The sequence below is a fragment of the Piliocolobus tephrosceles genome, chromosome 12, assembly GCF_002776525.5.
Source record: "Piliocolobus tephrosceles isolate RC106 chromosome 12, ASM277652v3, whole genome shotgun sequence".
Taxonomy (NCBI): domain Eukaryota; kingdom Metazoa; phylum Chordata; class Mammalia; order Primates; family Cercopithecidae; genus Piliocolobus; species Piliocolobus tephrosceles.
The window spans coordinates 67174606-67190003 of NC_045445.1; the positions used below are offsets into that span (position 1 = coordinate 67174606).

General features: G+C 34.2%; 1 protein-coding gene across 2 annotated transcripts in view; it reads right to left on the bottom strand.

Annotated features, from left to right (window-relative positions):
• DACH2 (dachshund family transcription factor 2) overlaps positions 1–15398 on the bottom strand; it is a 714928-nt gene that overhangs the window by 128023 nt on the left and 571507 nt on the right. For both annotated transcript variants that reach the window (XM_026452154.1, XM_026452153.1), the window contains one exon: positions 1447–1619. In XM_026452154.1, coding sequence (XP_026307939.1) covers positions 1447–1619 — 173 coding nt within the window. The remainder of the gene's footprint in view (positions 1–1446; positions 1620–15398) is intronic.

The following is a 15398-nucleotide window of genomic DNA, read 5'->3' on the forward strand; positions in this document are numbered from 1 at the left end:
TTTTTTTTTTTTTTTTTTTTTTTTTTGTATTTTTTAGTAGAGACGGGGTTTCACAGTGTTAGCCAGGATGGTCTCGATCTCCTGACCTCGTGATCCGCCCGTCTCGGCCTCCCAAAGTGCTGGGATTACAGGCTTGAGCCACCGCGCCCAGCCATCAAATTTTCTTCAGTGCTTTAGAAGGCTCCCAAATTACAAGCTAATTTTAAAACGAAACAAGTATGTTCAAAATGTCACATTTCCTCTGCCTTCATTTCTTTCACCTCCATACCTATCTATTACAATCATATCAATATTGCAAGGCTTAGTTGAAATCCATTAACTATAATACCTTCCCAGATCCCTGCCTCCTCTCTTCTAAAAGGTAGGTATAATCACTCCTTCCTCTAAATTCCTGTAATACTTGGTGGTTCTCTTATGTTATACATCATAGTCTGTCTTGTTGGTATAAGTTAAGTGGGTACTTGTTTGTCTCACATTTATGTTTGGGAGCTCCTGAAAGTCAAGGTGTATATCGTACTTATAAATTTCCCATATTGCTCAATACGCTGACATGTAATTATTAAAGGTGTAATATTTGTTGAGTAAGTGGAGGAATAAAGGAGGGAATCAATGGGTTTCTGTGATTAACTAAAATCTTGGGATACTATGTACACATATATCACCTCTTCACAAGAAGAAAAAGCATTCAAAAGCCTAGTTCATATGATAATTGAAAAGAGAGCAAAAAAGCCATATGCCAAACTAAGAGGAAAAAGAAGGGGTAGCTACAAAATATTCTTTGTGTTTTATTATCCCATGCCCATAAACTTGAAAAAAAAAAAGTATTCTAACATCATAATGTTAATGCAATAGGTTATCATAAATATTGTTAATGTTTTGCAGGTTTTTACATATATTTGACTCATATTATCTCCAGACAGCCCATGAAATAAGCAGCATAGGTTATTAACTATGACCTTCATTTTACAGTTGAGGAAACATGTTCAGGAGGGCTGTCATGCCCAAGTTCATTCAGCTAAGTTGCAAATCAGAATTGGAACCCAAATCTGTCTGACTATAAGTCCTGTATGGTATATCATACTTCATAACTGTCCCTCAAACTCCAAAAAGATGCATAGTGTTTATTTCGTTTCACCCTAGCAATGGGAATGGTTTTTGCACACTCTTCTACTCTGTCATTAGTCTGCCCATGCCTCCCACACACTGTGCACATGACTGCAAGATGGGAAATAGAATTAAAAGTGAGATCTGTGACCATCGAATGAAAACAAACAAACAGCAGCAAATCTGGCAGGCCTAGTCACAAACTAAGCCCATCAATACTGTATGCTAACTCACTGAGTCAATGAGCTGAGTGACTACTGAAGATCCAGTGGGATTGTTAATATTTTATCTAAATTTGCATGTAATTGACACCTTTGTCCTTTTCTAAATCATGATTCTTACCTTTATAACAGAGGTACCAGCTCTGGAGAGTGGACTGTGAATCTGTGCTGCAGCAGCCATGTTGGCAATAGTATTGAGATGGTTCATCTGATTCATTGCCATGGCAACTGATGCAGGAGGTAAGCTGACTGGAAGTAGGGGATGAGGCATCATCATAAATGGCAGATCCAGTCCTAAAAGAGACAGTGCATATTAAACTTGTTACATTATGATTATCTGAAATAGTTTGTCAAAAAGTATCTGAATTCATTCTTAGTTTTCTTATAAAAACAATTTTTATTATATCCTAGTGTCTCCTTGTGCCATTAATAGCACCTGTGGTATTTTACATTGTTTAATCATTTTAAAAATCTTCCTGTGTCCACGTTTAATTATAAATATGCTTTGTTCTTGCTTTCATTCCCCAAATATTGATAAGATGCAAAATTTTTACCCATAAAACAAACACAAATCTTTAAGCCAAACATCATTGCATTTCAAAAAATAAGAACTTTCTTCTTAATCATTATAACCGTTTTGTAACATCATAACAATAATGCATTGATGTGTTGATAGTTGACAGCTTTATAATTTCTTTAAGAGACTTAACAGAGGTGCTGATAAGGCAGGATGTAGATTCTCTAAGCTTCAGAACTATAGAAGAAAACAGACTTGGAGTATGTTATACCCTTTTAGATATAAATTTCTAAAATGAATGCCTATATTAATAGCTTTAATTTAAAGTCTTTGTCAATAAATAATAACTCCCTTATCAAAATATCAACCTGTTTTCCAGTTTAATAAGAAATACTTAATGACAAATATTATTGAGTCATTTCAGGAATTTCATTTTTTTCTTATGCAACTCGAAATAATTTTCAAACATTTGAAATATCTGAAAGAATATCTCTCAATTATTATCCACATTCAACTTCTGGTAGCCACCGGTATGCCATCATGTAAAAGGTAACATTGAAATCATTGTCTACTTATCCCTTAATAGGCTGAAATTTGTAGGAGGAAAGGAGTTTGAGCAGAGTCTACTAAAATTTAGTCTAGCTTTATGGATGTGAACGTGACTGTGAGCAAATCATAGCACTTATTATAAACAATTACCTCTAGAGTAATCTTGCCTGATTTTGGACAGAAGCCCAGAAATCAGTAGTCTTTAATAGATGTTCTAAAACATCCCTGCCTATAATTTTTCTAAATTATCGCAGACTACAGAAACTCTATGGTGGACAGCATTTACGTTGATTCCGCACACAAGTATTAAGTATTAATAATGTCCTTTTTTTTTCTCTTGGTAATCGCTTCACATTTCCTTGCTTCCCTTATCACAACAGAAAAAGAACATCAGTGAATCTATAGAAAGTATATTAAAAAGCTCCCTAAATCTCATTCCTCAAACCAAAGTGGCAGTAATACAAACACTCAAAGCACATCTATTTTTAGGACAAAGATTTTCTTGCATTCTATGGCTTCATTTTCTTAACAGTGTGTTTCACAGAGTAGTTTTTAATTTTAATAAAGTCCAATTTCAATGGGAGCAAGAAGGAAGAAGCAGTGTTAAATTATTTGGGGTCCATCTCCTGATTTCACTTATAATGGTTGATCTAAAACTGTTAACAAGAAAGTTCAAAGGCAGCACAAGCAGTGGAATACCTTTCCAGGTAGGTAAGGTCTCATACAACACTCAAGTGATCATAACAATGAAAGTAATTCCTTAATAAAGAAAACATTAGCCACCAGTGTTTCTGATAAAGACAGTCACAAAATGCACTGTTACCAGAATTACACAAGGATAAAACCTAACCTAGAAACTTAAATTCTGTGTGGAACTCAGGAAAGGAAGCATTCTCTGTACTCCTTATCTGACTCCATATCCCAGAGTCAGAAACTATTTTAAACTTTTCTCCTATCCGTGTTCACTTACGGCTCACTATCTCTAAATCCTTTTTAGGAACAACCTTCTAAACCAAACTTTCGAGCTCTGAAATATTTTTGTTGCCATTATTAATTTATCAATGAAGCCTCAAAACAACTCTTACAACATTGAATTCAAAGTGGCCTTTTCCACTCACTTGTGATTATTTTTACTTTTTAATAGTTAAAATTTTTATTATAAATTGACAAATTACAATTGTATATACTTATGGAATACAAAGTTATCCTATTATATATTATATATGTGTACACACACATATACACACACACATATATATATATATGCACACACACAATGTGGGATAACTAAATAAAGCTAATTAATATATTCATCGCCTCAAACACTTGTGATTCTGGAGAACACTATGCTAAGCAAAATAAGCCAGGCACAGAAAGACAAATGCTGTGTAATCTCATTTGTATGTGCAACTCACTCTCTTTAAAACTAGAAGCATATTTTCAGTTAGCCTTCTAAAATTACTTAGGTACATATGCATTTTTATAATATAGCTTATGCTATAATGATATTTTATAATATATATTAAACTAATCACTGTTTATCTTTCTCCTGAAACCTTCACACCATTATGTTCAACATAATAACGACAATCAATGACCTAAGTAGGTTTCTATATAAGGCTATCATTTACTGCAAGCCCAAGGTAATTATACACTTCAGTCCTTCTTTGTGTACACTGCTTCAGTCACAGATTGATCAAACTTAGATGAAAAGTAGCCATCAGTGCTCCTATTTACTATTCAAATGCTCAGATAAGCTTTTGTTCAACTTACAGTTCCCTTAACAGTGTAATAATCTTTCCTCATTCTCCAGAGATTTTCAGTATCACCTAGGCACCATCTGGCGATAATAAGAAATATACCTACTTAAAGTCCAATTGAAATGCAAACTAAATGCAAACTACAAAAAGAATTTAACAGCCCATTGGCAGTTTTAAAATCTAATTCATCAAACACTTCAAATGACCATGAAAGGCTTAAAACTCATATTTTGAAATCATGACCTGCAATAACTGTCAATTGACTGTAATGCCCTAGACTTTACCCCAAGCTAGTACTTACATTACAGGCCAATTTAACAGTGACCACACATGAGTTCTCCATGCAAAGTATATGCAAATACTGAATTATGAAAGTCAAACTTCTTCTGAAACTGAACACATATAATTAAAAACCATCAGTAGTACACACCACACCTGCAATCTGGCTCACTTAGTCACATGCTAGATATACAGGTAGCCTTTTAATAGCATGGTAATAAAGACAAATCTTTTTAAAAAATCTCCAAAATGGGTTATCTCTTTTCCTATTGACTTCACAGACATTAGGCAAGTTACTATAAGAATAATTCTTTTTTTAATTTAAATTTTTTTTATTATTTATTTATTTATTTTTAAAAATATGACAGATTCTCGCTCTGTCATCCAGGCTGGAGTACAGTGGCATGATCTCGGCTCACTGCAACCTCTGCCTCCCGGGCTCAAGCGATTCTCCTGCCTCAGCCTCCCAAGTAGCTGGCATTACAGGCATGTGCCATCACGCCCAGCTAATTTTTGTATTTTTAGTACAGATGGAGTTCCACCATGTTGGCCAAGCTGGTCTCGAACTCCTGACCTCAAGTAATCTGCCCACCTCGGTCTCACAAAGTGCTGGGATTACAGTAGTGAGCCACAGAGCCAGGCCTATAAGAATAATTTCTAATGCATCTTGATATTTCAGCAACTCCTACAATTCTTATATAAGTGCGTAGCACCACCTCCTTCTAGCTATGAAAGGTACAAACTTTAGTAATCCTCTGTCTATCTAAATCTCACATTGATTTGATTTCTAAGTCACGTTGACTTCTGTAATATTTTGTCATTTCCACAGTGACTACCAGGCATTAATCCCTTGATAGAAGTACCCTATCTTCCCAATCTGTCTTCCTGTGGTTTTTCATTTGCCTTTCCACTCCCTTTTTAAGACTTCCAGTGACCACTTATTGCTACCAGAATAAAATACAAGCATTTTTATGTCATCCAAAATTACCTTTCTGGTTGTAATATTTCATTATATTCCTCTCTGTATGCTGTACTCTAGCCCCACTGGACTATTTACATCTACAGTTTGAATTCATGTTAGCCTTCACTCATGTTAATGCTTCTCTCTGGAATCTACCGTCCTAACCCATTGCTTTGCCTATTTAAATACCACTTCCCTTTAAAAAAATAAATAGACTAGTTTTAGAGCAGTCTTAGATTAATAAAACACATTAGCAGAAGTTACAGAGAATTTCCTTATACCTCCACTCTGCCATCACACAGTTGGTCCTCATATGAATATCGTGTAAGAATCTGTTGTATCTCTACATTTGAAAAATCAATATTGATGTATTAACCACAGTCCATAGTTTATAGCAGAGGTCACTTGTTTTATCCCTTCCCCCAACCTCTGGCAATCACTGATCTTTTTAGGCTCTGTAGATTTGCCTTTACCCAAATGCTATCTAGTTAGAATCACACACTATTTAGCCTTTTCAGACTGATTTGTTTCATTTAGCAATTTGCACTTAAGATTCACCCAAGTCTTTTCAAGGTTTGATAGCTCATTTGTATTTATTGCTAAATATGTTTCCATAGTACATATATACCACAGTTGATTTATGCATTCACCTATTAAGGCATATCTTGGTTGTTTCTAATTTTTAGCAATTATGAATAAAGTTACTATAAACTTTGGTGTATAGGTTTTTGTGTGAACTTAAGTTCTTCATTGATTTGTGTAAATATAGGACGATGTTTACTTTAGTTTAAAAAATGTCCAAAATGTCTTCCAAAGTCATTATAGTATTTTGCATTTCCATGAACAACAAACAGAAAGTTCCTGTTGCTCCAAATCTTTGTGAGCAATTGAAGTTGACAATTTTGGATGTTAGCTATTTCCACAGGTGTTTATGGGTATCTCCTACTTGTTTTAATTTGCAATTCCCTAGTGACATATTATATTCAACATGTTTTCATCTGCTTATTATCCATCTGTGTCTTGATTAATGAGATGTCTGTTTAGGTCTCTTGTCCACTTTTTAATTTGGTTGCTTATTTCTTATTGTTGAGATTAAAATTTCTTTGTATATCTATCAGTCCTTTATCATATATGAGTTGTTCAAAGACTTTTCCTATTCTTTTGTTTGTCTTTTCATTCTCTTAACAGTGGGCTTCATGGAATGGTTTTTAAGTTTAATGAAATACAACTTATTAGTTTATTTTAAGGTTTATGGTTTTGATATTGTATCTAAAACCTCATTGCCAAACCCAAGATTACCCAGCTTTTCTCTGATGTTATCTTCTAATAGATTCAGAGTTTTGCAATTGCAATTTACATTTAGGCCTATGATGCTCTTGAGTTAATTTTTGTAAAGAACAGATGGTCTGTGTCTAGGTTCATTCTTTGCATGTGCTATCCCAGATGTTCCACTGTAATTTGTAGAAAAATGCTATGATCTTTCTATTGAATTGCCTTTGCTCCTCCATCAAATACCAATTGGCTATATTTGTATGGATCTATTTCTAGGCTATCTATTCTGTTCTATTAACATTAATCTATTTGTCAGTTCTTTTGCCAAAATCACACTATCACAATTACTGTAACTTTATAGTAAATAATGAAGTATGGTAGTGTCAGTCCACTACATTTTTTTTTTTTGTTCAATACTTTCCTGGCTATTTTGGTTCTTTTAATTTCCATATAAATGTTGGAATCACTATGTGAGTATACACAAAACAACTTCCTTGGATTTTGATTGGGAATATATTAAATCTATAGATCAAGTTGGGAAGAACTGCTGTTCTAACGATATCGAGTCTTCCTATCCATGAACATAGGATACCTCTCCATTTATTTATATATTCCTGGATTTTTTCATCAGAGTTCTGTAGTAGTCATTCTAATAATCATATATATATATATATATATATATATATGGCTATGTTTATACTTAAGTACTTCAATTATTGCTGCTAATTTAAACAATTTTGTGTTTTTATTTGTATAAATTTAAGAGGTACAAGTGCAGTTTTGTTACATGGATACATTGTGTAGTGGTGAAGTCTAGGCTTCCACTTATAAGTTTTTGACTTTCTGTTTCAGAGTTATTTCACTTAAGATGTGTTTTTAACTTCAAATTGCAACTGTTCATTGTTGGTATACAAGAAAGCAGTTGATTTTTTACATTAATTTTGCATCCTGCAACCTTACTGTAATTTCTTATTAGTTCTATGAGACTTTTTTGTAAAATCTTTTTAAATTTTACACAGATAATCATGTCATCTTTGAATCAATACAATTTTTTCTTCCCTAATTTGTATAAATTTTGTTTCATTTTCTTGTCATTTTTCACTATCTAAGGCCTCCAGTACAATGATGAATAGAAGTGATAAGAGGGAACATCCTTCCCTTATTTTCAATCTTAGGGGAAAAGCACCTAGTGTTTCACCATTGAGTAAGATGTCAGCAGTAGGTTTTTACAGATGTTCTTTAACAAATTGAGGAAGTTCTCCTCGATTCCTATTTTTTTCTAAGAGTTTTGATTATGAATGTGTATTGTATTTTCTCAAAAACTTTTTCTGCATCTACTTTTAGTATCATATTATTTTTATTCTCTAGCCTATTGATGTTACAGATTACATCAATTGATTTTCCAATGTTGAGCTACTTTTACATCATGGAATAAATTCCACTTGGTAATGGTGTGTAATTTTTTGTTTTGTTTTGTTTTTTTGAGACGGAGTCTCACTCTGTCACCAGGCTGGAGTGCAGTGGTGCAATCTTGGCTCATTGCAACCTCCGTCTCCCTGGTTCAAGCGATTCTCCTGCTTCAGCCTCCCTAGTAGCTAAGACTACAGGCACACACCGCTGCACATAGCTAATTTTTGTACTTTTAGTAGAGACGGGGTTTCACCATGTTGGCCAGGATGGTCTTGATCTTTTGACCTCGTGATTCGCCCGCCTCAGCCTCCCAAAGTGCTGGGATTACAGGCATTGGCCAACGCGCGCGGCTGGTGTGTAATTTTTCCTATACATTGTTAACTTTAATGTACTATTCTGTTTTCAGGATTTTTGCATTACGTTCATCAGAGCCACTGGTCTATAGTTTCCCTTTCCTACATTGTCTTTTTCTGATATTTTGGTATTTTGTTAATTTTGATCTCATAGAATGAGGTAGAAAGTACTCTCTCTGCTTTTATCTTCTGGAAGGGATTGCAGATAATTGGTATATTTTCTTCTTTAAATGTTTGGTAGACTTTACCTTTGAACCCATTTGAACATGGTGCTTTCTGTTGTGGAAGGGTTTTAATTATAGATTCTATTTCCATAATAAGTATAGGCCTTTTCAGATTATCTGTGCTTCTTGTGTGAGTATTGGTAGATTGTAGCTTACAAAAAATTGGCTAATTTCTTCCAAGTTATCAAATTTGTGGGTATAGAGTTGTTGAGTATTGCTATATTATCATTTTAATGTCATAGTATAAATAGTGATGGCCTCTATTTTCTGACAATAGTAATTTGCATCTTCTCTCTTTTTGTTAGTTAGTCTGCCTAGGGGTTTATGAATTTCATTTGTCTTGTCAATGAACCAGCTTTTGGTTTCATTGATTTTCTCTGTTGATATTCTGTTTTCAATTTCATTCATTTCTATACTAATAATTATTATTTATTTTCTTCTGCTTTAGATTTTTTATCTTTTTATTTTCCTAAAGTGGTAGCTTTGATTACTGATTTTATCTCTTTATCCTTTTTAATGTATTAATTAATTCGATGCTATTTATTTCCCTCTAAGCACTGCTTTTGCTACATCCTATGAATTTTGATAAATTATATTTTCATTGTCATTTGCTTTAAAATACTTTTGAATTTTTCTTGGGGGTTCCTTTTTTGACTTGTGTCGTATTTATAAGTGTACTGTTTAATCTCCAAGTATTTTTTGATTTTACAGCTGTCTTTCTGTTATTGGCTTCTCGTTTAATGCCATTATGACTGAGAGTATACTTTGATTTCTATTCTCTTAAATGTGTTAAAGTGTATTTTATGGACCAGAATATGTCCTATCTTGGCGAATGTTCCACATGAATTTAAGAGGAATTTAAAATTTTTATTAAAATTTTTAATGTTTTAAAAATCAAACCGTTAAAACTTTTAATGTTCTTTAGTGTTAGCCTTAGAGTTTTCAATATATATTTACAATTAGTCTTATTCCATTTACAAATACCACTGTACTACTTCAGAGGTACTACAAATGCCTTACAACAGAGTATTCTCAGTTCTCAATTCCTCCTTTCGGTCCTTTATAACATTGCTCTCATTTATTTCACTCATCCACAAGTATAATCACCCAATACATTCTTTTTAAAATTACTTTTTCTTGTTATTGTTCGTATTTCAATAGCTTTGCGGGTACAAGTAACTTTTGGTTAAATGGATGAATTGTATAGTGTGAAATCTGAGATTTTAGTGCACCTGTAGCCTGAGAAGGGTACACTGTGCCCATAAGGTAGTTTTCTTGGTCCCTCACCCAGCTCCCACACTCCTCCCTTCTGATTCTGCAATGTCCATGTACCACTCTGTATTTCTTTGCATACACATAGCTTAAATCCCACTTATAAGTGAGAATATACAACACTTGGTTTTCTGCTCCTGAGTTACTTCACTTAGAATAATGATCTTCAACTCCATCCAAATGACTGCAAAAGATATTAATTCTTCTTTTTGTGGCTGAGTAGTATTCCATGGTGTATACATATAACATTTTATCTTTATCTACTCATCCGTTGATGAACACTTAGGTTGATTCCATATGTTTACAATTGTGAATTGTGCTGTGGTAAGCATACAAGTGCAGGTGTCTTTCTGATATAATGACTTCTTTTCCTTTGGATAGACACACAGTAGAGGGATTGCTGGATTGAATGGCAGATCTACTTTTAGTTCTTTGAGAAATCGCCATATGGTTTTCTATAGGGGCTGTACTAAATTACATTCCCATCAACAGTGTCCTGTCAACAGTGTCTAAAAGGAACAGTGTTCCTTTTCCATTACATCCAGGCCAGCATCTATTTTTCTTTTAATTTTTAATAATATCCATTCCGGCAGGGGTAAGGTAGCATCTCATTGTGGTTTCAATTTGCATTTTCCTATTGATTAGGGATGTTGAGCATTTTCTCTCGGCCATTTGTATATCTTTTTTCTTATTTCTTATTTCCATAAGTTTTTGGACAACAGGTGACATTTGGTTACATGATTAAGTTCTTTTTTGGTAATTTCTGAGATTTGGGTGCACCCATCACCCAAGCAGTATACACTGGACCCAATTTATAGTCTTTTATCCCTCTCCCACCTCCCACACTATCCCCCGAGTCCCCAAAGTCCATTGTATCATTCTTATGCCTTTGCATCCTCATAGCTTACCTCCCACCTTTGAGTGGGAACACACAATGTTTGATTTTCCATTCCTGAGTTACTTCACTTAGAAGAATAATCTCCAGTTCCATCTAGGCTGCTGTGGATGCAATTGATTTGTTCCTTTATATGGCTGAGTAGTATTCCATTATATATATCACATATATATTATACATACAATTTCTTTATCCACTTGTTGATTGATGAGTATTTGGGCTGGTTCCATATTTTTGCAATTGTGAATTGTGCAGCTATAAAAGTGCGTGTATCTTTTTTGTGTAATGACTTCTTTTCCTCTGGATACATACCCAGTAGCAGGATTGCTGGATCAAATGGTAGTTCTACTTTTAGTTCTTTAAGGAATCTCCACACTGTTTTCCATAGTGGTTGTACTAGTTTACATTCCCACCAGCAGTGTAGAAGTGTTCCATTCTCACTGCATCCACACCAACATCTATTATGTTTTGATTTATTGATTATGGCCATTCTTGCAGGAGTAAGGTGGTATCACACTGTGGTTTTGATTTGCATTTCCTGTATATCTTCTTTTGATAAGTGTCTACTAATGTCACTTGCCCACATTTTTGATGTTATTGTTTTTGTCTTGTTGATTTGTTTGAGTTATTTGTAGATTCTGGATATTAGTCCTTTATTAGATGCAGAGTTTGCAAACATTTTCTGCCATTCAGTGAGTTGGTTGTTTACTCTGAAGATTATTACTTTTGCTGTGCAGAAGCTTTTTTTTGTTTGTTTAATTAGGCCCCATTTATTTATTTATTTTTATTACATCTGCTTTTTGGGTCTTAATCACAAATTCTTTGCCTAGGCCAATGTTTAGAAGAGTTTTTTCTTCCAGCTGCATCCATGTCCCTACAAAGGATGCAAACTCGTCCTTTTTTATGGCTGCATAGTATTCCATGGTGTATATGTGCCACATTTTCTTAATCCAGTCTGTCACTGATGGACATTTGGGTTGATTCCAAGTCTTTGCTATTGCGAATAGTGCCGCAATAAACATACGTGTGCATGTGTCTTTAGAGCAGCATGATTTATAATCCTTTGGATATATACCCAGTAGTGGGATGGCTGGGTCATATGGTACATCTAGTTCTACATCCTTGAGGAATTGCCATACTGTTTTCCATAATGGTTGAACTAGTTTACGATCCCACCAACAGTGTAAAAGTGTTCCTATTTCTCCACATCCTCTCCAACACCTGTTGTTTCCTGACTTTTTAATGATTGCCATTCTAACTGGTGTGAGATGGTATCTCACTGTGGTTTTGATTTGCATTTCTCTGATGGCCAGTGATGATGAGCATTTTTTCATGTGTCTGTTGGCTGTATGAATGTCTTCTTTTGAGAAATGTCTGTTCATATCCTTTGCCCACTTTTTGATGGGGTTGTTTGTTTTTTTCTTGTATATTTGTTTGAGTTCTTTGTAGATTCTGGATATTAGCCCTTTGTCAGATGAGTAGATTGCAAAAATTTTCTCCCATTCTGTAGGTTGCCTGTTCACTCTGATGGTAGTTTCTTTTGCTCTGCAGAAGCTCTTTAGTTTAATTACATCCCATTTGTCAATTTTGGCTTTTGCTGTCGTTGCTTTTGGTGTTTTAGACATGAGGTCCTTGCCCATGCCTATGTCCTGAATGGTACTACCTAGGTTTTCTTCTAGGGTTTTTATGGTATTAGGTCTAACATTTAAGTCTCTAATCCATCGGTGCAGCACACCAACATGGCACAAGTATACATATGTAACAAACCTACATGTTATGCACATGTACCCTAGAACTTAAAGTATAATAAAAAATAAAATAAAAATAACAATAAAAAAATTTTAAAAAAGTTAAAAAAAGAAGAGTTTTTTCTAGGTTTTCTTCTAGAATTTTTATTAGTTGAGGTCTTAGATTTAAGTCTTTAATCCATCTCGAGTTTATTTTTGTATATGATGAAAGACAGGGATCTAGTTTCATTCTTCTACATATGGTTATCCAATTTTCCAAGCACCATTTGTTGAATAGGGTGTCCTTTCCCCAATTTATGCTTTTGGATGCTTTGTCAAAGATCAGCTTTATTTCTGGGTTCTCTATTCTGTTCCATTTTTCTATATGTCTATATTCATATAAGTACTATGCTGTTTTTGGTTTTGGTTACTATATCCTTGTAGTATAATTAGAAATACAGCAATGTGATAACTTTACAGCTTTGTTCATTCTGTTTAGGATTGCTTTGGCTATTCAGGCCAATTTTTTTCTTCCATATGAATTTTATAATAGTTTTTTTATTAATTATTTAAATAAATGGCATTTGTATTTTGATAGAAATTGTAATGAGTCTGTAGACGGCTTTGGGCAGTATGGCCATCTTAACAATACTGAATCTTCCAATCCATGAGCATGGAATGCTTTTCCATTTGTTTGTGTCATCTATTATTTCTTTCAGGAGTGTTTTGTAGTTCTCCTCAGAGATCTTTCGACTCATTGGTAGATGTATTCCTAGATATTTTACACTTCTGTGACTACTGTAAATGGGATTGCATTCTTGATTTGGCTCTCAGCTTGAATCTTATTGGCATATAGAAATGCTACAATTTTTTGTATGTTGATTTTGTATCCTGAAACAGTACTGAAATCATTTAACATATCTTGAAATCCTTTGATAGCGTCTATAGGACTTTCTACTTATACGATCATATTGTTAGTGAAGAGAGATGATTTAACGTCCTCTTTTCCTATTTGTATGTCTTTTCTTTCTCTCTCTGGCCTGATTGTTCTGGCTAGGACTTCCAGCACTATGTTGTATAGGAGTGGTAAAAATGGGCAACCTTCTCTTGTTCCAGTTCTTATGGGGATAATGCCACCAGCGCATGCCCTTCCAGTATGATGCTGACTGTTGGTTTGTCATAGATGCCTTTTATAATTTTAATTATGTTCCTTCAATATCTAATTTGTTGAGGGTTTTTATAATAAAGGAATGCTTGATTTTATTGAATGTTTTTCTGCATTTATTGAGGTGATCATATGCTTTAGGTTTTAAATTATGTTTAGGTGGTGAATCATGTTTCTGGACATGAGTACATTGACCCATCGCTGTATCACTGGGATGAAACCCACTTGATCATGGTGTATTATCTTTTTGATGTGTTGTTGAATTTGGTTTGCTTGTACGTTATTGAGGATTTTTTTTTTTTCATATAGGTTCATCAGGGATAGTGATCTATAATTATCTTTTTTTGGTTATGTGCTTTCCTTGCTTGGGTAACAAGGTGATGCTGGCTTCATAGAATGAGTTGGAGGGTATTCTCTCTCAATATTTTGGAACAGTTTCAGTAGGATTGGTATCACTTCTTTGAAGGTCCAGTGAATTTGGCTTTAAATCCATCTAGCCCTGGGCTCTGGTTTCATTGGCAATTTTTAAATTACTGATTCAATCTCACTGGCTGTTATTGATCTGTTGAGGATTTCTAGTTCTTCCTGATTCAAGCTAGGAGGTTTGTATGTTTCCAGGAATCCAACCATTTCCTCTAGGTTTTCTAGTTTGTGTGCATAGAGGTGGTCATAGTAGTCTCAAAATATCTTGAATTTCTGTGGTGTTGGTTGTAATAGCTCCATTTTTATTTCTAAGTGAGCTTATTTGAATCATCTCTCTTCTTTTCTTGATTAATCTACCTAATGTTCTATTGATTTTGTTTATCTTTTCACAGAACCAACTTTTTTTTAATTGATCTTTTTTTCATAGATTTTGTTTCCATTTTATTTAGTTATGCTCTAATCCTTGTTATTTCTTTTCTTCTGCTAGCTTTGGGTTTGGTTTGGGCTAGTTGCTCTAGTTCCTTGAGATGTGATGTTAGGTTGTTAATTTGTGACCTTTCAGATTTTTTGATGTAAGCGTTTAGTAACATAAACCTTCCTCTTGGCACTGTTTACTTTTTTCTATATCCCAGTTGTTTTAATAACTTGTGTCATTATTATCATTCATTTTGAATACTTTTTAAATTTCTATCTTGATTTTATTGTTAAACCAAAAATCTTTCAAGAGCAGATTGTTTAACTTTCATGTTCTTCTATAGTGTTGAGGGTTCCTTTGGCAGTTGATTTCTAGTTTTATTCCACTGTGGCCTGAGAAGATATTTCATCTAACTTTGATTTTTAAAAAACGTATTGAGACTTTTTTAACTTTTATTTTAAGTTCAGGTGTGTATGTGCAGATTTGTTATATAGGTAAACTGTGTGTCAAGTGGGTTTGTTGTATAGACTATTTCCTCATACAAGTAATAAGCATAGTACCCAATAGTATTTTTTTCTGATCATCTCCCTCCTTCCACCCCTTCCACCCTCCACCTTCCAGTAGGCCCAAGTGTCTGTTATTTTCCTCTTTGTGTCCATGTGTTCTCATGGTTTAGCTTCCAATTTTGAGTGAGAATAAGTGGTATTTGGTTTTCTGTTCCTGCATTAGTTTCTTAGGGTAATGGCCTCTAGCTCCACCCATGCTGCTGCAGAGAACATGACCTAATTCTGTTTTATGGCTGCATAGTATTCCATGGTGTATATGTACAACACTTCCTTTATCCAATCTAC